This window comes from Sesamum indicum, linkage group LG8 (genome assembly GCF_000512975.1).
Source record: "Sesamum indicum cultivar Zhongzhi No. 13 linkage group LG8, S_indicum_v1.0, whole genome shotgun sequence".
NCBI classification, from domain to species: Eukaryota; Viridiplantae; Streptophyta; class Magnoliopsida; order Lamiales; family Pedaliaceae; genus Sesamum; species Sesamum indicum.
This window is the reverse complement of record NC_026152.1, coordinates 7955228-7979171: the sequence shown is the minus strand read 5'-3', so window position 1 is coordinate 7979171 and position 23944 is coordinate 7955228. Positions and strand designations below refer to the sequence as shown.

General features: G+C 38.8%; 4 protein-coding genes across 11 annotated transcripts in view; 2 read left to right on the top strand and 2 right to left on the bottom strand.

The window, feature by feature from the left end:
- On the bottom strand, positions 1-2779 carry LOC105167885. Of its 7 annotated transcripts, none has more exons than XR_002287536.1 (9): positions 2483-2768; positions 2225-2400; positions 2012-2125; positions 1632-1700; positions 1483-1536; positions 1151-1294; positions 743-774; positions 547-641; positions 1-463 (listed from the first exon to the last, which is right to left on the bottom strand). XR_002287536.1 is itself a non-coding variant. In XM_011087738.2 (9 exons), exons 1-8 carry the CDS (start codon positions 2661-2663, stop codon positions 576-578), a joined length of 885 nt encoding a protein of 294 aa, XP_011086040.2. In that variant the 5' UTR covers positions 2664-2762; the 3' UTR covers positions 1-463; positions 547-575. The 7 variants fall into 7 exon arrangements, 5 of the variants coding, with proteins under 5 accessions (XP_011086040.2, XP_011086041.2, XP_020551316.1 ...); XR_002287537.1 differs by having other exon boundaries at positions 1-448; XM_011087738.2 differs by having other exon boundaries at positions 743-823; positions 2483-2762.
- Positions 3252-6334, bottom strand: LOC105167884 (triose phosphate/phosphate translocator, chloroplastic). Of its 2 annotated transcripts, none has more exons than XM_011087735.2 (12): positions 5862-6334; positions 5713-5778; positions 5551-5616; positions 5376-5454; positions 4876-4996; positions 4685-4780; positions 4414-4526; positions 4206-4283; positions 4010-4126; positions 3831-3930; positions 3643-3743; positions 3252-3476 (listed from the first exon to the last, which is right to left on the bottom strand). In XM_011087735.2, the coding sequence occupies exons 1-12, from the start codon at positions 6134-6136 to the stop codon at positions 3459-3461; spliced, it is 1230 nt and encodes a 409-aa protein (XP_011086037.1). In that variant the 5' UTR covers positions 6137-6334; the 3' UTR covers positions 3252-3458. The 2 variants fall into 2 exon arrangements, with proteins under 2 accessions (XP_011086037.1, XP_011086038.1); XM_011087736.2 differs by having other exon boundaries at positions 5857-5997.
- On the top strand, positions 8131-9537 carry LOC105168579. Its single transcript, XM_011088714.1, has one exon. The coding sequence runs from the start codon at positions 8131-8133 to the stop codon at positions 9535-9537; it is 1407 nt and encodes a 468-aa protein (XP_011087016.1).
- The window catches only part of LOC105167883 (receptor-like protein kinase HSL1), a 4334-nt gene continuing 2180 nt past the window's right edge, over positions 21791-23944 (top strand). The window contains 1 exon segment of the mRNA XM_011087734.2: positions 21791-23943. Within this exon segment, the coding sequence (XP_011086036.1) occupies positions 22238-23943 (1706 nt within the window). The 5' untranslated portion in view covers positions 21791-22237.

Below are 23944 nucleotides of genomic sequence, written 5' to 3'. Positions count from 1 at the left end.
TTGTCCGATAAATAAAAAGAAGAGGTAAAAGATGGCGTATATGATTCATACACGAAAAAGTAGTTAAAAATCTTCTATGTATGAGCGCACGAAATGTCTGAAACTGTATGTATATGATTAGTGTTTTAACTCTCATCTAGTTTCCTAATCTGGAAATAAGTACATCTAGCACACAAGAAGCTGTAAAAGAGGCTAGCGGCGTCTGACCGCATTACTTTCTTCACATATGAAACAATCATGTAGTTCAACCAAAGGATTAACCATGTTGAACCGAATCCGAGGAAATTCCGATTGTTATCAAATTTGACTCTTGCAGTGAAAGAGGGGAAACACTCTAGTCGCAGTATTTGCTACAAGAAATGTCCTTATCGTTTTCCTGATTGGCACACACCAAGACAGCCCCATAATTCTTCAGTTCAGCATTTGCCAGAACATTTGTCCTTATCACCTTCTCGACAGTCAACTACCAAGATATCACCAAATAATTCCTTGGATAAAATCTGATCAGAAATCATCAGGTTATACATGATGGATTAGGCCAAGTACCTTTGTCTACACGACAATAATGGTTCCAGCTAGCTAAATTGTGATAGGAGTAACATGCAGGCTGTCATTATTGGAAAAGCAACCAGGGCAGATGCCTGCATTGGAAGGTTAAGTTAGAATCCAGGGCAAACAGGCCTGAAAGTTTAGTGTATGTTTACGCTCAAGACTATAACTTAAGACATGGAGAAGAACCTACCACAAAAAAGACCACCTCCTCGTGCGCGAGACCTGCAGTAAGTTCATTGCTTTTCATTGCATGCTTTATGAAGCCTTGCAACTATATATTAAGAAAACGTCAGTATATAATAGCAACATACTAAGGCCTAGGCAATAAGATTTTCACGTTAGGAATGTTCCCTATGCAGTTATGCACAATTACAAATTATTACTTTGATTTCAAACGTTTCTTTTACATGCAAAATGAATTCAAACAAACCCTTCTAAATTGAATACACAAAATTCAGTTCCTGGTAGTAATCATTATTACTTGGATGTCAGACCCTCACCCACACACCGTTCAGATACACAACTGAAAGGTTTCTACTACTTCACAACATATCATGAAGGATAAAGTAGATAAATGCACGTCGAATAAAGTCTATACCTGATGGTGATAGTGTTTTGCAACTTCAAATGTCTGCAAAGCTTGAGACTTGCAGAAACCCACCACAGGTCCATCTCCCAAAACATACGGATCGAGAATCCTCTTTAGCATGTTGAGACAATCACCAAAAAGACTTGCACAGAACTACAGAGAACAGAGCAGCATTCTCAGCATTTGGCACATCAGTTTAGAAAGGGAAACCAGATTCAGATTGTACAACCTACAACTTAATAGTTTGTCAATTGAGAAATTGTAAGTTATTTTATAAACTAGAAAAAGGTTAGATCAAGCCACATGGAGCAAAGTATTTTGGGGCATTGTTATACTTGTACCTTCACAAACGGGCATCTTCTCCACAGTTCTTTTCTAATCTTTGAAGTTCGCATCTGTAACATAAATTTCATTATTTGACTGACATAGTGGTTTTCCATTCAGTTATTTTACATATCCTGCAAGAACAAAAAGGAAAACATATAAATACCTCAGTCATGTGAAGAGCCTGCTCAAGTTGCTGAATTTGAATCCACTGTTCCGATACAATTTCAGTCCTCTGCATACCAAAAAAGTTATATAGCTAAAATACAGGATTGTTCTAATCATGTTCGTGTGAATTTGATGCTAAAACTACATCCCTTATATTAAAAATTCTGCCAAGTAAGATATCCCAAAAAAAAATGTTCCAAACACGTGAGCTCGTTCTTGAATGAAAATTCACTACTAATTTGAAGCAATTTGGATTGAAGAGTTAACAATCTGAAAACTTCTAAGGCCAAACCTTAGGGAAAAAACATCACCCAATATTTTACACAACAAAAATTAAACATGGGCGCAATAAGATTTGTCAAAGCATAACGAGCTAACCTCTCCAACTTGTAAACTAATTTCTTTTAATCTTCTTTCAGCATCTAATGCCTTGTGCTCCAATCTGTGAATCTCAAAGTTATTTTTCCGAGAGGCTGCCCATAGAAGTCGGACCTACATGATTTACACCATCAATTTATTTGGTTTCAATCCCAAACCCTAAATTAGAACAGTAATTGAAGAACTAGGAAGCATAAATCAACTTGTACATACCTCTTCCTCAAGAGCACTCAGCTTTTCATTTGCACGCGAGTAATCATGCTCAACACTCGACAAAGTGGTTTTCAGACGACCAATCTCTGTAGTCAACTCCCCAATTTTCTTCTCACATTCTCCGAAATACCGGCTTTTCGCATTTATCTCTTCAATTCTTTCCTCAAGGATCGATTCTGCGAACCCGGAACTGCAGCAACTCAAGACTAATGCGACCTAAGCATGAAGAAAATGATTAGGGGCAATCACAAACAATACCTAGTCGAGCGATCTTGCGCTTGGCCTCTTGCACCTCACATGCGAAAGAGTTGTGGTCTCGGGAACAAGAGGACGGCGTTTGGTAATGGATGGAGGGAATCAGGGCATTTGATACGGTGAGAGAGGCAAAAAGAGAGACGAATATGGCGGGAAGCAGCATGAAGGATATTGATATTGCCATGGCAGACTCAGTTGTTAACCAACAGCAATGGCATCTCCTCTCTGGTTCTGCAGTTTGTCGTCGGATTGAAGGAAAAAAAGAGCCCACGTAAGGCCCAAATGAGCCCATTCAGGGGGAAGAGGAGGAGGCCCACTAAACAAAATCAATCCATATATCATTCAGCATTTTATTTTCTGATTCTGCTTTTGGAGAAAGATATAAGTTCAGAAAAGAAATAAAAACATAATTCCATTTATTTAAGAATAAGTACGGAAAATAAATATAATTACAATTAACATATTATATTTTAAGAATTAATCACAATTGGTTTCCCTTTCGATTAAGAATCTCACGCCACGTAACTAAAGTTAATTATCATGGTAATATAGATTTATAAATAATTATATCAAATGTTAATTGCTAAAGCTTTTTTTTTTAAAAAAATAAAAAACTCTAAACTTTTTACAATTTTAATTATTTTTTGGCTGAAAAATTGCATGCAATTTGCACGTAACCGAATTAAATTTGCACATAACAAAATTCTCACTCTCGATTTCTTTTATTTTCCATGAGATGTGTGAGGGTGCATGTTTATCAGTGTGCTGCTTGTAATTCTGAAGCAGTCTATTCTCATATAAAATACACACTATTCACATGTTTGATCCTCATAGCTTGTGATGAGGAATCATACATTATTCCACTCATCTCAAAGTAATTGAAATTAACAGACAATGGAGAACTAATTTCACGATGAGGAAACAAGTTCTAAACTGCTCATTTGAAATGCAATGTAGAGTGATCATTCTTGCATCTCCCTCATGCGGCTTTCCTTTGCTGTCAAAAGAGTGTGTCATGTTAGACTAGGAAAAGAATCCAGTTCACAACCTTAAATCGATGGACCATAAGATTAAATGGCAGAGTTCACCTCGAAAAGATCAAATTTTCATTCATTGAAACAGTATAATCAGTCAACAGTAAGTATTCTGAGACTTGTTCTTACTCGTTTCTCTTCTTCCATCTTGGCCTTGATGAAGGAGTAGAGTGCAACTCCAGCAATAGCAATGCTAGTACCAATACCAGTTTGTAATGAAATCTTGTTACCTGCGGAGTTTGAATTAACAGTTTAATCTCTTATCCCATTATTACCATTTACATGGAATAAGGTTTAACAGTTGGGTGTGTACTTACCAAAGACTAAAATTGAGAAACCAATCACGAAAACACGTTTCAACACATTTCCGACAGCATGGGTTAGGGGTGCCACTCTCTCCAGGGTGTTGGTTGCCAGCTGAAGTAGAGAACAAGAATGAGTTCTTGCAACTTGGAAAGAGGAAAACCATTGTAGCACAAGGCAGAAACTGAAGTACCTGATTGTAGAGGTGGTAAAACATTCCCACCCAGAAAAGATCGGTGATGAACTTTGTCAAACCCACTTTAGCAATTGCATCATTGAACCCGTGTTTGATCAGTTGAGGCCCTTCAAACTGTGTGATTGAGAAGAAAAAGTAAGATGACAGAGTGCGCAAGAGAAAACAATATTGGCAATTATCTGCAGGAACTCACAATTACGGCAGGAGGTATGCAGACAATGAGGGCGATAATCGAAATGTAGGCATACAAGTTAGTGCTATCCATGTTGGTCTGCAAGAGAAGCATCCATTAGAAAGGTATATTGTGGAACATCTCAAAGAAGACTGATTCTCCCTACATTATCATTGTTGACACAATACATGTAAGATGGTAAGAGTAAAATGCACACTCATCACTTAACCATAGCTTTCTTTGAGTATATGCTCCTGTAGGTGAAGGAGATGTTGGAAATCATAGCGCTAACAAAGCCAATCCAGTTGAAAGAAAGTTCTGTCAATGATGCCATCGACACACCTGCAATTTAGTCTATTCATGTTAACAAAGTTGTTGTCTGCATATACTGAATTAACATATAACAAAGAAATCGATCAGGGTGGCCTCTGGCCATGTATTAAACGCTTGCTTGTATGCATGTCTAAATACAGATAAACAGAGAATGAAAATTAGATTACCGATGACTACTGGAGCCAGCGACAGCCATAACGTTAGAGGTATCTGCTGCCCGAGTATGAATTGTGAGGCCGCAGCATTGAAGAAAGGCTCAAGGGCTAATTCCAAAGTCAGGCAAGAAAAGAAGACAAAAATAAAACACATTAGTATGAGAAAAAAAGTACCAATTTCAGTGAAACAAATAGATTTTCACCTTTAATGGTGTGAGTGAAGGAGACTGCCACTGCAGCAAAAGAAACGTTACTAGTTACATGGCCTATAGCATGGCACACTGCAACCGGGATGAGCAGCTTTAAGAGGTTCGAGTCAATTGGCTGCCGACAAAAGAACAACAAAATCACTATTATGGGAAAAATCTTGGACAAGGGAGAAGTATAAATTTCGAAATATTTTAAGTTGCATTTGGATTAAATTTCAATTCTAACTTTAAATTATATTTTGTAGAATATTGATGAATTTTAATTTTTTTTCAAATGGAATCTCTTGATATCCTGTTTCCATATTCTTCAGTAAAATCCAAATCCATCAAGACAAATCAGTCTAAACTTTTAAATGAGAGTGATGAGCCCTTTTTGATGTTAGCCTATTATTAGAATTCATAATCTTGAAATTGCAAGAACCAATCACAAAAATTGGTTATTATTAGTAAAATCAAGAATATAAAGTAGGGTAGGGATCTTGGAGACAACTTACGGCTCGCTTAGGGAGGCCCACGGCCCAACTCGCCAAGCAGTAGATAACCCCAACAAACAAATGTATAAGCGACACAAAACTGCACAGAGACAATAAACAAATTGTCTTAGCATAGGTTGCACTAAACTGAAAAATTAACTACAATATTCGTACAAGGTTTTCAGCACATGCTTACTAAGGATAAGGGAAGTAATTGTAAATCTTCTTGTTGATAATGTTGAAAATCACGTTCAAGAAATACCTACAAGTTCCAAGGGCAGTTAATGATTTGCTGCTCGAGTTAAACTTATGCGTAGTAGAAACCGACGGCGTAAGTTAGTAAAGTCACGTGACGTACCACATGAAGAAGAAGAATCCGGTTAAGAGAGCCGGGTATGTCTCCAGGAACCCGACCTTAGCACCCCTGCAAGGATAGGTGGGTAAGTGAAACAAAGGCTCGGAAACGGGTAGGGCTAACTGATCGGAAATTATGAAAACGAACCTCACCCGGCGGAATCGCTACTTTCGTCCGGTGAAGAGGCGGCGGCAAGGCAAGGCCGGACACTCTGCCTCTTTATCATCGAGGAAACCGTGATCGCTGGAGAAGCTTCGAGCAGTATGGCTGGACGGAGCTGCCTTCCCCATATCAAGTTCCCGCCATCGCCGAGGTTTCCACTGAGCCTCACGGTGGGGACGCTGCTGATTCCGGCGATCCTCGCTACCGGCTTGGGGGGAAGTGCGAGGCCGCGAATGGTGGCGCCGGTGAGCAAGCGAGACTCCATTCTGAGTTTAGAAGGAGAAGTAGGGATGCAGGGAGAGAAAGGTGGCCGAAGGAATCACAATGCAAAAAGGCTTTGCAGTAGAGAGAAGAATCAACGTGCGCCGGGAAGGTTAACTTGCACGGGCAGGGGTATGCAAGTTTAAGTGGTTTCTATCAGGTGAGGAGATGAGCGGTTGGTGTTATTCGGAATCTTGGATTTTAATCTTGTCGCTGATATGGTGCTTCGCGGTCCACGGTGGGCTCGTTTTAAAATTTCTAAAATTATTTATTTAATTAAAAAAAATTAAAAATATAATTGAATTATAATATTATATTTTAAATTTGAAATAAGTTATGATATCTTATTGACAGTCCAAGGAATTACCAGCATACTGTCATTTTATAGTAAATTATGGATATGGATGGATTGAAGAGACAATCAACCTTTATCGCGTTTTGTAAGCAGTCCCAATTTGATCATAAATGAGAGGCATTTTTATCTCATATTGGTTGAAATTAAAGATTTATAATTAAGTTAAGAAGTTTAGTTAAATTGAAAGTGATTGGATAAAGAGATAATAGCGTAAACAAGTAATATGAAAAGGACGACTAAAATTAGGATTGTTATAGTTGATAGCCCATATTCAAAATGATAATAGAAATAGAGAAAATAAGATGGGAAATTCAAAATTTTAATAAAATGATGGGTGATGAGGGGAAGTCAGAAAAAGACCAATATACCCTTCGGAGGAGGGGCAGAAATAACCTAAGGCAAAAAGAGGGGTTTGACCAAGTATTAACTTTGTCTAAATTATTAGATAGTTATGGGCAGGGCTAATGCCTTAAAGAACGGACTGTGAGGGCATTATGATCAATCGTGGGAGCAGGTATGAAGATCATGGGGGAGACACGTCAACTTGTGGATGTGATCAGTATAAGTGGAAGAAAATTGCAGGGAGGGGGTTAATTTTTCTTGGAATCTAAAAGAGAGGTACTTATGGTTAGGAGTTTGATTTTTTACAGGGAAGAGAGGAGAGATATCTTCATCATTATTATTGACACTGACTTGAGCGTCGGAGTATCTTCGCCGGGACTTTCCCCGGCTAGATAATGTTTGTTTTTCATTGTCAGATTATCGGTGATCAGGAGCGGAAGGTGGATAACGACCTGGAGTGCGATCCGCGATCTCAAGCCTGATCATTTTGGTGTCATCTGTGGGAAAGATAGTAGGTAACGGAGAGACGTTCTAAGAAGTATATACCGGAAATGGAGACTCCGGTGGAGGACCGAGAACCAAATGTACACTTGACACGGCGAGAAATAGAGACTCCGGGGGATGACCGGGAACTAGCGGTACACTTGACACGACGAGAACTGCAACAGATGATGGAAGAGCATACGAAAGGAGAACAACTACTCCACTTGAGAGGGAGGTAGCCGGGAAAAGGTTGTTCCAAGAAGGAGACGAAGGGCGAGATCTTGAGGGAACGAGTAAAAAGGAGGCAAATAAGAAAGGTCATCCCCCTTCGGAGGTTGGGTCCAGCAGTAAGGCTCCAAGTCATCCAAGGGGACCAGCTATATCTCGAGCTGAGGTAGACAATGTTAGTAAACAGATAGCTTTGTTGGGAAAGCAAATTGATGAGCTCAAGAAGCGGGAGGAAATAGTGGCACACAATCGCAACTCCCCTTTCTGTAACAAGATACTTATCGAAACGGTTAATCCGAGTTTTAGGATGCCAGATCTTCCAAGATATGATGGAACACGGGATCCGCAAGAGCATCTAGCCGCCTTTGATATGGTAATGAATCTATATGGGCAGTCAAGTTCTGTTTGTTACCACGTTGACAGGGAAAACTCAAGAGTGGTTCACGAATTTGCTCCCGGGCAGCATAGAGTCGCACGAGCAATTGGTACAAAAATTCGCATTCCACTTTACGAGTAAGAGAAAGCAAAAAAGATCGGCCACACATCTATTCACCATTCGGCAGGGGGAGAATGAAAGTTTGAAAAGCTTCATGGGGCATTTCAATAACGAAACTTTAGAGGTGCAGGATCTCAGGATAGATATGATGACTAGTATCCTTATCCACGGGCTGAAAAAAGGAGTTTTTGCATCTGCTTTAGCAAGGGACCCGCCAATGGATACAGAGCAGTTGATGGCATTGGCGCAGAAATACATTGATGAAGAGGAGATGAATGCAATGAAGGATGAGGAATGGAGGGTTACATCAGAGCAGGCAAGAGATGGAGGATTTGGTAGAGATCGAGATGTGCGACCTAAAAGGGAGAAAGAAAAGGAACCACCTTACCAGTCGAAATACAGTAAGTATACCCCTTTAAATATGACTAGGGCCAAAGCTCTCATGTTGGTGGAAAAAGATAATGTATTGATATGGCCGAAGCATACAAGGATCACTCCAGCTAAAAGGTATTCGAACAAATACTGTCGGTTCCACAGAGAGAAAGGACACGATACAGAGGAGTGCTATCAGTTGAAAGATGAAATAGAGCGGTTGGTTCGACAAGGGTATTTCAGGAGACAGAGTTTTCATAATTTTGAAGAAAATAGACGTGATCGAAGAGGTAGGTCGAGAAGCAGGGATCACAGGTCAAATTGGGCAACTGAACAAGAGAACCAGAAAGTAGGAGAAAATGCACCTGTGAAATGCATCATCCATACTATAGCAGGGGGATCGGAGGGATGGTCGAGAAGAGCTAGGAGGAGATTCGAAAGAGAGAGTAGATTGGAGCGACGCAAGCAAGTGGTAAATATGACGGGCAACCCCGAGATCGTGTTTGGAGATCGAGATGCAGGTGCAAGGATCGTAACAGATAATGATCCGATGGTGATAAGGATGGATATAGCAAATTTCACGGTCCATAAGGTTTTGATAGACAATGGGAGTTCAGCAGATATAATTTTCAAAGAAGTGTTGAGTAAGATGGGGCTTGATAACATAAGGGTGGAACCAGCAAGTACTCCGTTGGTCGGTTTTGGAGGAGGCGAGGTCGCTTCGCTGGGGACGGTGGATTTACCTGCATCCCTGGGAGAAGAGCCAAAGCGTAGAACGTTGATGGTAAAATTTTTAGTTGTTGATATGCCTTTTGCTTATAACGTTATCCTGGGGAGACCCGGGCTTAATTCTTACATGGCGGTAGTGTCAACATACCACCTCAAGATGAAGTTCCCTACTCAGTATGGGATAGGGGAGGTCGTGTGCGACCAGATTGAAGCTAAGAGGTGTTATAACTTATCCCTGGGAAAGGGTGAGAAGAAGGAAAAGAAGAAACTTCATGGAGCAAAGAAAGAAGAGTGGCAAACATTGAAGACTGGGAGGTTAGAGCCCGTTGGACACAAAGAGGTGGAGTTGATACAAGGAGATCCGTCGAAGACCACCAAGATAGGACCCAATCTAGAGTAGTTTGAGGGTGTCATGATCGCATTCCTAAGAAGTAATGTTGATATGTTCGTATGGGACCCATCAGATTTTCGAGGTATAAACCCGGAGGTGATAGTACACATGTTGAATGTTGACCCTTCAATACGACCTGTCCAACAGAAGAAACGAACCTTTGGAGGTGAGAAAAATACTATCATTGAGGGAGAGGTAAATAAGTTGCTTAGAGCAGGTTATGTGTCCGAGGTTCAATACACGGATTGGTTAGCTAATGTGGTGTTGGTACCGAAACCAGCTGGTAAATGGAGAATGTGCACAGATTTCACAGATCTCAATAAGGCGTGCCCAAAAGATCCTTATCCATTGCCTAGGATTGACGTCCTAGTGGATTCAACGGCGGAATATGAAATGTTCTCTATGATGGATGCGTATCAAGGATATCATCAAATTTATATGGCAACAGAAGATCGAATAAAGACCTCTTTTGTGACTGATCTGGGTATTTTTTGTTATAATGTTATGCCTTTTGGATTGAAACATGCAGGGGCAACATACCAGAGGTTGGTGAACAAGATGTTTGCTCAGCAAATTGGGAAGACCATGGAGGTGTACGTGGATGACATGCTCGTTAAGAGCCATAAGCCAGACGAACACTTGGAGCATTTGAAGATAACTTTTGCGATCATGAGAGAACATAGGATGAAGCTCAATATCCCAATAAATGTACATTCGGTGTCGCTGGAGGTAAATTTCTAGGCTACATGGTCAGTGAGAGGGGAATAGAAGCGAACCCTGAGAAGATAGAGGCCATATTGAACCTGAAGTCACCCACGTCCATTAAAGAGGTTCAGAAATTGACAGGCAGGATCGCCTCTCTTAATCGCTTTATTTCTAGATCTGCAGATCGCAATTTACATTTCTTTAAAATATTGAGAAAAGTGAAAGGATTTGAGTGGATCGATGAATGCGAGCGAGCCTTCCAGGAATTAAAAAGTTACTTGAGGTCGCCGCCTCTTTTGGCAAATCCCAGAGAAGGGGATATATTGTACCTCTATTTAGCTATTTCGAATAATGCGGTTAGCTCGGTACTAATAAAAGAAGAGGGTAAGATTCAGAACCCTGTATATTATGTGAGTAAAATGTTACAAGGTGCGGAGACCAGATATGCTGAGATCGAAAAATTGGCATTAGCCGTGGTCGTGACTGCGAGGAAGTTGAGACCATATTTCAGTCGCATCAGATAGTGGTAAGGATGAATCATCCCCTCAGAAATATCCTCACGTGGCCAGAGGCTTCAGGTAGAATGATAAAGTGGGCAGTCGAACTGGGGGAGTTCGACATTACTGATCAGAGTAGAACAGCAGAGAAAGCCCAGATTTTAGCTGACTTTGTGATAGAGACATCCGGCGCCCCAGAGGATCCAGGAACATGGATGTTGCACGTGGATGGATCCTCTAATGCTAGCAATAGAGGAGCAGGGATACTGATCGAGGGACCCGGAGGTATTGAGATTGAGGTCGCTGTGCGATTATCTTTCTCTACAACAAATAATGAAGCCGAGTATGAGGCCTTAGTCCTGGGTCTGGAACTAGCATTTGAAGCTGGAGCGCAGGTCCTTGAAGTCTACACAGATTCGCAGCCGGTCGCTATGCAGATTGAAGGGGCGTATGAAACCAGGGAAAAGTCTATGACGGAGTATTTGAGGAAATCAAAGGAATGGATGCAGAAATTCTCCAAATGCACTATCCAGCAAATTCCGAGAAGTGAAAATGAGAGAGTCGATGCCTTATCAAAGTTAGGGGCTACGCTGGCAGGGATAAAGGACAGAAAAATCACAGTACTGATAAAGGAACAATCAGCGATCTCAGAAGGGGCGGAAACTAACATGGTAACTTCAAAATGCCCATGGATAGAAGATATCACAGCGTACCTCAAAGAGGGGGTCTTACCTGCTGACCTCGGGCATGCTCAACGCATAAAGTTTAAAGCTCCGAGATTTACGTTAGTAGGGACGCAGTTATATAAAAGGACAATAGAAGGACCTCTTCTCAAATGTTTAGATGATCCGCAGGCTAGGTATGTTTTGGGAGAAATTCATGAAGGAAGTTGTGGGAACCATTCTGGCAGATCGTTGGCTTAGAAGATAGCCCGGCAGGGGTATTTTTGGCCAATGTAGATGAAGGATTGCAAGGAATTCGTACGAAGGTGTGAGAAATGCCAGAAATTCACTTCACAGATTCACACGCATGCAGTGCCAATGACCCCTGTTTTAGTTACATGCCCATTCGACCAATGGGGTATAGATATACTGGGACCATTCCCTCCTGCTCGAGCTCAAAAGAAGTTTGTTATAGTAGCAGTGGAGTACTTTTCTAAATGGGTAGAGGCAGAAGCTGTCTCAAAAATCACCGAAAGGGAAGCTATAAATTTCATATGGAAAAACATAGTGTGCAGGTTCGGAATACCCAGGGTGTTGATATCTGATAATGGGACACAGTTCCAAGGTAGACAGATAACTATATGGCTCTAGGAATTGAAAATACAACAGAACTTTACGGCGGTGGGACATCCCCAATCGAATGGTCAAACAGAGGTAACGAACAGAACTATACTACAGCATTTGAAGGCCAGGTTGAGTTTGAAGAAAGAGTGGAGCGACGAGCTCCCAGGAGTACTATGGGCTTACAGAACGACTCCTAGAACTTCAACAGGTGAAACTCCCTTTTCTTTAGTTTATGGTTCTGAAACTGTAATTCCTGCAGAAATAGGAGAAGAATCGCAGAGGATTATGAGCTTCGACCTCGCGAGGAACAGAAGACAGCGAGCATTCGACCTGGATATAGTAGAAGAAAAAAGAGATGCAGCGCGGGTGAAGATGCTGCACCACAAAAGTCTGATGTTGAGAGGTCATAACAAGAATCTAAAACCCAGATCGTTGCAGGTGGGGGACTTGGTATTAAGAAAGGTGGAGGTTTCAAAGCATGTTGGGAAGCTCGATCCCAATTGGGAAGGACCTTTCAAAGTCATCAAGATCGTGGGGAAAGGGACGTATAAGTTACAAGATATTCAAGGCAAGGAGTTACCACGACCTTGGAACATACAGAATATCAAAAGATTCTATGTTTAGAATGCCCTTAGATCAGTGCCTGAGAAAGGCTAACTAATTGAAAGATATCTATGGTCGAATAGAATTATCTTGGGAAAAAGTTAATCTATGAAAGATTACGGATGTTTAGTATGAAAAAGACCGATGTAAATTATAACCTGTAAAAGGTTAGGCTGTAGCCTGAAAAAGGCAAATAAAGTTCTTTTTTAATCTGTGAAAGATTATTTAAACTCTAGGAATAGCTCTATTATGATTTACGCGAGCAAATTATGTTAAAAAAGTGAGAGTGAATCTGTGAAAGATCAGTTATCACGATCGCAAACATTAAGTTCGGAAGAAAAGTTGAACAAATAACGAAAATCCTGAAGATTGAGTTACATATTCTCAATTTCGTCTAAAAGAACAGAAAACTCATCATTGTCAGCAGCTGGGGTATCGTCTTCATTAGACAGAGGCTGGAGGTTAGCATCAAGGCAAGGGTTGAGGCGAGAAATGTCAAAGTTAGGGGCAAAGCCATTGAGGAGGGTAGTTTGGGATTTGCAACGATCAAAGCCCTGCATCAGATAATCGGCAGCCTTAATTTCAATGGCAGAATCGAAGGTTGGGGTTTTCAGAAAATCCCGAACACCTTGAAGGCGAATCTCTCGGGTTTGCTGCGCGAACTCTTCTGATTTTAAAAAGGCCTCGCGACCTTCAAGGACGCCCGCGATCTTTCCCGCAGCATGACCCGTCTCAAAACCACTTTTTTCTCCATCAGCAGCTGCTCTAGATGCTTCGGAAGCCACTTGTGTTTCGAGTTCTTTGATTCGGGCCTCCAGTATCGACCTCGACCTTGACCACTCTTCTTCCTTAGCAGAAAAAGCGGTAAGTTGAGTTCTCAATTCTCGGTTCGTGCGATCAGCTGCGAGTTGATTTTGGCGGAAACCAGCACATTTCAGACTAAGACCCCGAACAAAGTTGGCCGCCTGAATAGAAATAGTTGAGATCAGAGAAATCTAAGTAAGAGAAAACGAGTAAAGGAAGAAATACCTGGATGAGAGAATGAGCACAATGTTCTTCCATTCGAGTGAAGGAAGTTTTCAGGAGAGCGGCTTGATCGCGAGGAAGACAACTGGCGTCATATAGCTCCCAAGAGTCTTGACCGGATCGGGTTTGGAACACAGAACTTTGAGGAGAAATCTGCCAATCCGGAATCCATTTATCTCCCACCATATGGGCTACGGGGTGGTCTGGACCTCGGAGGTCTAGTCGGGCAGTCCTCCAACATTCTGTAATACCTCGTAGTACGTCCATACTTCTCATGTCTTCTGACCCGGCCCCTTCAGAGGGTAGTCCTCCCTCACCAGATTGGGATTGAGTTCCCATTAGGTTAGGTCGAAGAGGCGATTTACCACGAGATTTCCGCTTCCGCGAAGATTCAGCAAAATCCCCATCATTAAATGTGCGATCTTGTAACCTCAAACTATTGGATCGAACGGTAGGTTGACTTGGGGGAAGGAGGCCCCGTGATTGAGTTTCCTCGCTACCTACCTCAATGGGAATAGGGCCTGGAGGTACATCAGCATCGGGCGTCGAGGAGGCGGCTGGAGCAGGTTGAGAAGGGGATGCGAGCTGTGCAGCCGCTCGAGCTTGAGCTTGAGTCTGGAATTGGGCGCGAAGGCGTTTGTTGATGCGGGCTTGGCTCACCATGGAAACTGCAGGAAGGAAAAATGTCTCGTTAAACGCTGTAAGAGAAAAGGAAAAGAGATATAGGAAATCGTATCACCTAAAGTACCCTCCACCTGGAGGGGAGCAGGAGTTAGATGGGCGAGCCAGAGAATCTCTTCGACTAAAATCTTCTTTGGATTATACCGGTAGGTGGTAATGCTGCTTATTTGATCCCCATCTAAGCCCTCACCTTCGGTAAGGGGTATAGGCTTATCTACCTTCCAATCAAGAGAGAAGGGCCATTCGCGACCAGGAGGGGGTTTGACAAAAATGAATTTGGCTTTCCAAGGACCAACATTAGAAGTGAGGGGGTCGAGAAACCTACATTCTTTCCGGGAGGTTAAGTAGAAAAAACCATTATCTCCAGACCGTGCTGAGGTCGTGAAGGAATACAGCGACCAAAAGTTTTCGAAACTGGGTTCAAACCTATGTACGCGCATGATAATGACAAAGAGGATAATGTGCCGAATAGATAATTGCATAGGGCATAAATTCAAACGACGTAAAATCAGTGCTACGCAAGGGGGTAAGGGAAAGCGTAATCCTACCTCAAAGTGTTGCAGGGAGAAGGAACAAAAACCGGGGGGAGGCTGGTGCATACGGTCGGAGGGTTGAGGAATTACTATTTCATAGTTAGAGGGGATGAAGAATTTATCCTTTATTTTTTGAATTTGTAACCTTACAGTGTTGACTATTCCTGTCCAAGGAGTAAGCTGCAAGTGTAGGTGAGAACCTTCGGGAGCAAGAACCTCATCTAAATCAGACCTATTTGTTTGATTACGAGCGCGAGGTCTACGCCTAGGAGGTACTAAATCCCTAAGAAGCATATTGGAAGGAGCGGACGAAGAAATATCAGCGGAGTTAGAACTTATATTAGAAGTGTTAGGGGAAGACATGGTACCTGGAAGTAAACAGGAGGATCGGGAGTTGAAGAAGATCAGCTAGTTGAAGGAAATCAACCGGAGATAGAACGCTTCAGTGCAGCAGCTTTTGAATGAAGTGTAGAACCATAGGGGTGATTTGAAATGGATTTGTATATATATATTTGGGAAGGTGGTTTCAAATTTGACCGTTGCCCAATCCCCAGGCAACATCTGTCCTCCAAAAGAGCTTGAATCGAGGTACGGCTCGATGAAGGACACGTGGAGGGTCGTAAAGACACCGAGATCATCAGCTCAACAGTCGGATAGGGCTGTTCGACTTCTTGAAGTGATGTCACTCAAGAAGTGGGGGAGTAATGATGAGGGGAAGTCAGAAAAAGACCAATATACCCTCCGGAGGAGGGGCAGAAATAACCTAAGACAAAAAGAGGGGTTTGACCAAGTATTAACTTTGTCTAAATTATTAGATAATTATGGGCAGGGTTAATGCCTTAAAGAATGGACCGTAAGGGCATTATGACCAATCGTGGGAGCAGGTATGAAGATCATAGGGGAGACACGTCAGCTTGTGGATGTGATCAGTATAAGTGGAAGAAAATTGCAGGGAGGGGGTTAATTTTTCTTGGAATCTAAAAGAGAGGTACTTATGGTTAGGAGTTTGATTTTTTACAGGGAAGAGAGGAGAGATATCTTCATCATTATTATTGACACTAACTTGAGCGTCGGAGTATCTTCGTCGGGACTTTTCCCGGCTAGATAACGTTTGTTTTTCATTGTCAGATTATCGGTGATCAGGAGCGGAAAGTGGATAACGACCTGGAGTGCGATCCGCGATCTCAAGCCTGATCAATGGGGTTACACAAGAGAATAATAATAAATATGTGAAATTTCAATAATATTTGACAGAAAGTGATTGAATATAAATGAACAAACACATGGCAAGTTATTAGTAGTGGCGTATTTGGGCGATGGGAGTCCGGACAAGTAAAAGTAAGGTAGAATGAGAAACAACAAGTGGTTGGTTTGGTAGATGATATTTGCATCTGAGATTCATCAGAGTTGAATGGAAAGGCAACAATGTGTCGATGTGGAAATGATTAGTGTTGACTGTTGGATATGGGAATGGAAGTGGCAAGTGCCCTATTGTTATTTTATCCTTACTCAACTTCAAACCATACACAACCTGTCTTCTCCAATCCCACCACTCCATTTCCTCACTTATATAAATTACAACCTTCTTTTCTCAATTTTGTCATAATTCATTATTTTAAAATTATAAATATTTGTTTGAATTAACCACGCTCAAACAAATATTTTTCATGAGATGGTATTTATAGGCAATTGTAGCTATTATGGGGTATTTGAAATTTTGCAAATAAAGAAAAAATATTCTAACCATAAAAAATGTCAGAGGAGTCATAATGAGGAGTCCATTATGATTTATTATTTTTCTTAATTACTCATATATCTCCTATTTCTTAACTATACATAGTATTACATAAATCACGCTTTTCATTTCTTCTTAGGATGACATTTTTATCATGTAACACTAATTGTACGTCAGATATCAATGATATCTAATTTAATTGGTGTAGTTGAGATCTCGTAATTAAAAGATTACAGTATTAGTTTATTTTAAATTTTTAATAGTTGTTGCTGGCTTATTATAATAATAATTATTTGACGTCGATGATTAACATATATCAATTATTAATTAAAATTTATGACGTGATTATAACTAATTTATTAAAAAAAGAAAGAAAAAGAAATGCACTTAAAGATATTTTGAGGGAATAAAACGTAATGGTAGTCCGTGTTCTTGAAACATTTTCGGCAGTGATCGGGCAATATACAGGCCCACCAGACCCCTGTTGTTTTCAACTCCAATTCTGTTGGCCCAATAGTCAGCCCATTGTGGTTTTATATTTTCATTAATCACAAAGTCCATACAAATCAATAAAGACTCTTATTATTATGGCATTTTTGTTTTATAGAAATAATTAATTACATCATATAAATACTCTTATTATTATGGCATTTTTGTTTTATAGAAATAATTAATTACATCATATAAATACTCAATATCCTATTACGTATGTTAATATCTAACATATGATTCGTTTTAATTATAATCAAAATTATATTTTATAGCTAAGTATGTTACTAATTTCAAAACAAATATAAGTCAATAATTACAATATATTACAAACTACATTTTCAGATCATCAAATTGTTCATGTAATTTTGATCGAGCTAAATTTATTTAATTATTTAGCTCAGTCAAAAAAAGTGATTGAAATATTGATCAAGTGTCGATGATCATCGCAACCCCATCAATACGTTCAAAACTAAGCATGATTGCTAAATCAAGCATTAAAAAAAGTAAAAAATATATATGTTTTTGTTGAACTAATCCATTAAAAATGAAGGGAAATGTAATGTTGTTGAAATGATAATATTAAAAAAGGTTAGAAGTAGGAGTATGTTCTTGAAGAGTATATATAGGGAATTGGTGAACCAATTTTAGTTAATTAGGGGCATGATTATTGGGCTAATGAGGGGTGCTTTGGTTATAAATAAAACAGAGATATTAGGTAAAGATGGATGTATGTATCATATATGGGGTCCACTCCCACTCCCAACCTTGATTCTTCCTCATCACTTTTCCACGTGACTATCATTTCAACCTTCTCTCCATCTCCCAACACCTCTCAGCCACCAAACAATAATAAAAATTAAAATTAGATTTTGCAGTACAATAATTTGAAATAAAGAGTATTCTGAAATGTAATTAAAATAATCCTAACCCTCTAATTTAATAAAAAGTAACAGTGTTGACGGCTTTCGAGTCTTCACCAACAATAATTTGTAAGTCATGATTTTAAACGCGTGAAAAGCAACCAGAGGACTGGACTTATCCGGGCCCACCTTATTTTCAAGTTAAAAATCAACACTGTATGTATTTGGATTTTGGTTTTAATCCTTTTGTTTTGTGTTTTGAAAAATAGAGATAAGTAAAAGTGTGTTGAAAATATATGATATGTTTGGATTTGTATTTTAGGGTTATTTAAAATATATTAAAATAAGTGGTGTAGGTATGATGTTGGGATTTTGGAGACAAAAATCACTATTCATTGTCAAATCATATATTTTTATATATAATTTTTTTATATTTAATGTTGTATTTTTGGAAGAAAAAAAAACTATTTATTGTCAAATCATATCTGTTTTATATTATGTATATATATATATTATATATAGAAAGTTGAAAAACAGAAAAACATGCAGATAAAATGTAAAAAACACAAAAATAAATATCAAGAGTGTTTTATTTTATCTTGACAAATACAAAAATACAAATCCAAACAAAACCGAAATGTTTTAATCTCAATCAATTTTAATTAAATTATATAATAAATATATTATATTTGTTATGTAATTTAATATTCCATGACATTTTTAATTAATTTAACAATGCTTAGAATCATTTTAGGAAGCAAAAAAAATTTATTTTATTTATACTATTGTATTAGGTTTAAACCCTCTAAATAACTAAATATTTTTACGTTCTTAATAATTTTACTAACACCAATTTGATGTGTTAGAAAGTTGTAAAGTATTCTATTTTTTATTAGTATATTTCTCTATTGGTTTTCAGAGTCATAAAAGGTGGATTTGAATGCGATGGTATCAGCATTAATGTATGGAATTCAATTGAAATTCTGAAATTAAATATGTTGGGGCAAAAATAATACTAAAATGGACAGTCTCTTAAAAAATCCTGGTACGGATGAGATCATTTTCCTTTTCTTTTCTTGTGCCAGTTTATGTTGAATCGGACTAAAATCATGTGATGACGTGGCGGTGGAGAAAAGAAGGGTCCCACAAAGATCTCAGTGCCCGAGTTCCACCCTAGACTTCCTCCCAATTCATACACACCCACACCAGCAATATTTATATATATTTTTTTCTGAAAAAAATAAATTAATTAAATGTGATTAATTAGGATATATCAGAATACAATTACATAATATGAATTAGCTAGAATGTTAACTGCTTTATTCCTTTTTGGATGGACCCAAATCACGCTTTTAAGAGTTGTCAATCAAAGAAGATCAATTTCGATGATTGGCAGTTATACAATATAAAAGAAATATTGGTTTAGAAATATTAATTTAGTTGTTGGAGTGCGGTAAGAAATAATTGTGAGATGGAATGATAAATGAGTGTAAGGAAAGCAAAGGGGTGAATGCCTTGTTCAATTAATTACCATTTACCCCATCCATCTCACAACCAATGATTTTGGCGGTTCATTTCCCAGCACTCCCCATCCACAACCCTCACTCACACTCACACTCACACTCACACTCACATCTATATATATATATACAACAACATGTGTAAACTACATTATAATTACCACATCTTAATTACCTATATATATATATATATATATATGTATGTCCGAAACCTGATGCATGCATGGGAGCAGTATAATTATAACATCAGATACCCTCAAAATGAAAACCTTCCCCACCACCCAACTCTTTTCACCAACCCCTACATAATATAGTTTTTTAATAATAATAATAATAATAATAATAAAGTAGTTTTCATTTAGAAAAAGTAGCTCATCTTCTTTAATATAAAAAATATAAATGTATGATTTTTTAATTTAGTTTATTATTTTATATTGCAATATCGTAACTGTTTATTAGTTTTAAAATTGGTACTACATTTGACCTGAATTTGCATTTAGAAAGGGCTAAATGCAATTTACCTCCCAATAAAAAATAAAACAACAATTTATCCCATGTGTTATAAAAAATAAAATAAAATGCCCCTGACTCATTTTGTGAATTACACACGTTCTTTTTATTTTTAAAATTTAATATGATATTTATATTTTTATTTAAATACCGTTGGATCTTGATTTCAATTTAAAGTTCAAATTTAATTAATAGATCAATGGACTATGAATCGATAATTTAAATTTAACTAAATAATAATTTAAAAAATGTATAATTAAGTTTAAATATATACATATATAAATATATCTAGAAGTATATATACTTATATAATAATATATATATTTAAATATATATATATATATATATATATATATATATATATATATATATATATATATATATATATATATATATATATATATATATATAGGGGGTGTTTTGCTCTATTTTTATAATATATGAGGATAAATTATTATTTTATTTTTATAGGGAGGTATTTGTACATTTCGCTTAAAATGAGACAAATTGCATTTTTTTCTTTCATAAAATATAACATATACTGGTGAAGTAAATATAAAATTATTGAAGAAAAGGAGTATTTTGGCAGATTTCACTGCTCCAACCTCCCGTTGTTTCCATCGCCTCATGTGTTCACCACAATTTTCTTATAATGAATCTGGAATCGATGATTTATTATAAAATTCATTTTATTTTCTACGTCATTAAATATATATACATTGTGTTACCATCCTACTAAAATTTGGCATTATTCATTAGGGTTAAACATTTCTGATAAATCTCCCAAATTGAGACGAGTGTAAAAATAGGAATTTTCTCTAAAAAAAATGGTAGAGTTTTAATTTTCGATAATTATGACTACAGTATACAATTTCATTTCAACTTTCAAACATAAAAATCTATATTAAATTGGAAACCCCATGCTGAATTGGTAAAGTAAGTAGATGTGATGTTTAATTGTTTGATTAGGAAATTAAGAATGTGAAGTTTGTGTGTTCCAATAGTTTGGGAAATGTGTCTGTTTTTGGTCACAACCATCATTCAATATATCGAAATTAAAAAGTTTAGCAAAACAATGTAATGTCAGAAACCCGCAGCTGCTTCTTCAATATACTTGTCGGGCGCGGTTTTGAAGTTGTAACAAGGCGGACCGATGCAATAAAATTTCTGTCCTGCCAAGAGATTACCCATCCATCCCATGTCTGTTACCACTATTATTAGCTACCTCTCTTCATAAAATTCCTACACCTCATGTCAAACTACTAATCTAATTTTAAATGATGTGGGCTCCTGAATTTTAACCTCGATGGCACTGTCTATGTTTCGATTTTTCACTAACATAATTTTTTTTATTTAAAATAAATTTGATTGAACCAAATAAAAAAAAAGTATCATAATTATAATGTGACTGATCAATATTTCTAAATTTTGTATCAATTATATTGTATTTGTTATATAATTAATTCAGGTTCAGTCAAATTTAATTTAGATTAAAATTTCTCTTGTACTAATTCTGAATTGATGTGGGGGTAAATACGCAAATGCTTTTAAGTAACTTGACATAGGAGCATTCATTTTATTACACAAGATTGCTTGCGAGATCCTTATAAGCGCAAGCCCACCATTCGAATCAGCTCTAAGTCGCAAAATACCTCAATCCAATCATTATGGTATTGAAAATATCCCTATTGGATTTTTTTTTTTTTTATTTAGACCCCAATTGGAGTTAGGAAACAACCAACAAATCTGATCATATAAACAATACATTGTCTTGATTAATTGTTAGGCCTTTCTGAAATTTTGGAGATAATCTAATTTTGAACAGCCCCCTTTAGATTTGGGCAGCAGCATCATAGTAACACCACTATTATCATGGTACAAGTAAAAATTATGCTGCTAGGCAGTAAATATTCTGAGATCTGACACCAAAAACAGGAAAAATGATAGCAGAGAGAGAGAGCAGTAGAATCGTCCATCATATTCATACCAGTTATGGCAGTCATGACAAAAATCAAGAACTTCCCCTGTGTCTTTTCTTTTTCTGTCATGCTTATTACCGTATCTAATTTACTTATGTTGTTGCAACTTCAAGCTCACACTTGATCCAATTCACCTATCTATTTCTTCATTCATTTTCATATAAATGAACCCAAATTTTCAAATTTCTCTCAGACCAGAACATGTCTTAGTCCACTGATCAATTTCTTACTTCCAACTTCTGTTCCCCGGAACCTAAGCAACCATCAGCCGCCACCGGAAAAATGCCTCACCGCCGGGAGTTCTGCAACTTCCGCCGCCGTCTTTACTTCTTAATGCTCCTCGTTTTCCTCTCCCCGTCCCTTGTTCTCTCCCTGAACAAAGAAGGATTTTACCTCCAGCGAGCCAAGCTTGGCTTCGACGACCCGAATGCTGTGCTCTCCGACTGGGATCCTCGCGATGACACGCCATGCAAGTGGAACGGCGTCGTTTGTGACTCCTCCACTGGCTCCGTCATCTCGCTCGACCTCTCCAGCTCCAACCTCTCCGGTTCCTTTCCCTCCATTCTCTGTCGCCTTAAACACTTATCCTTCATTTCCTTGTATGACAACTTCATCAACTCCACTCTCCCGGAAGATGATCTAACCATGTGTCAGGAGTTGGAGCACCTTGATTTAGCACAGAACTACTTAACCGGTGTTCTCCCCGGCAGCCTAGCTGATCTCCCCAACCTAAAGTACCTTGATTTAACCGGGAACAACTTCTCTGGAGATATTCCGACAAGGTTCGGAACGTTCCAGAAACTTGAGGTGCTCTCGTTAGTGGAGAATTTGCTGGACGGGACAATCCCGGCATTTCTCGGGAACGTATCGACGCTAAAGCAGTTGAATCTCTCTTACAACCCGTTTTCTCCGAGTCGGATTCCGCCGGAACTGGGGAATCTTACCAATCTTGAGGTCTTGTGGCTGACTGAGACGAACTTAGTGGGTGAAATCCCAGACTCCTTGGGTCGGCTCCGCAGACTCATCGATTTGGACCTGGCGTACAACTCGTTAATAGGCACAATCCCTGGTTCGCTCACTGGGTTGACGGCGGCGGTTCAGTTGGAGCTGTATAATAACTCGTTGACAGGTGAGCTGCCTAGCAATGGGTGGTTGAACATGACATCGCTGAGGCGGCTCGATGCGTCGATGAACGAGTTGACAGGGCCAGTCCCCGTTGAGCTGTGTGAGTTGCCGCTCGAGTCACTTAATCTCTATGAGAATAATTTACAAGGTGAATTACCGTCTGGCATTGGTCATTCGCCGAATTTGTACGAGTTAAGGCTGTTCCGGAATCGGTTGACGGGAATTTTACCTCCCAATCTTGGCAGAAACTCGCCGTTGCAGTGGATTGATGTTTCAACTAATAACTTTTCGGGTCAAATTCCGGAAAATTTGTGTTTTAATGGGGTTCTCGAGGAGATGTTAATGATCGAAAATTCGTTTTCCGGGGAAATTCCGGCTACCCTAGGCGAATGCCGCAGCTTATTGCGCGTGAGGTTAGGGCACAACAGCTTTTCCGGTGAGGTGCCGGCGGGATTTTGGGGTCTTCCCCACGTGTCGTTACTTGAGCTGATTGGCAATTCATTTTCTGGTGGAATTGCAAAAACTATTGCCGGGGCCTCAAATTTATCTCAGTTGATTTTGTCAGAGAACAACTTTTCCGGTGTTCTGCCGGAGGAGATAGGATTTCTGGATAGTTTAATGGAGTTTTCAGGTAATGATAATAAGTTTTCGGGTTCTTTACCGGGTAGTATGGTGAATCTTGGGCAGTTAGTAAAGCTTGATCTTCATAGCAATGCATTTTCTGGTGGAGTTCCACCTGGGATTCATTCTTGGAAGAAGCTAAACGAGCTGAATTTGGCAAATAACGAGTTTTCAGGGGAAATTCCGGGTGAAATTGGGGAGTTAGCTGTTCTCAATTATCTTGATTTATCAGGAAATCGATTT

Coding starts and splice junctions, on each gene's coding strand:
- LOC105167885 (XM_011087737.2), bottom strand. CDS start 2,663: ATGGCAATATCAATATCCTTCATGCTGCTTCCCGCCATATTCGTCTCT. Junction 2,401..2,482: donor GCGCAAGATCGCTCGACTAG/GTATTGTTTGTG, acceptor CCGGGTTCGCAG/AATCGATCCTTGAGGAAAGA. Junction 2,126..2,224: donor TGAGTGCTCTTGAGGAAGAG/GTATGTACAAGT, acceptor TAAATCATGTAG/GTCCGACTTCTATGGGCAGC.
- LOC105167884 (XM_011087735.2), bottom strand. CDS start 6,136: ATGGAGTCTCGCTTGCTCACCGGCGCCACCATTCGCGGCCTCGCACTT. Junction 5,779..5,861: donor GAAAGTAGCGATTCCGCCGG/GTGAGGTTCGTT, acceptor CTATCCTTGCAG/GGGTGCTAAGGTCGGGTTCC. Junction 5,617..5,712: donor GGATTCTTCTTCTTCATGTG/GTACGTCACGTG, acceptor TGGAACTTGTAG/GTATTTCTTGAACGTGATTT.
- LOC105168579 (XM_011088714.1), top strand. CDS start 8,131: ATGGGGCATTTCAATAACGAAACTTTAGAGGTGCAGGATCTCAGGATA.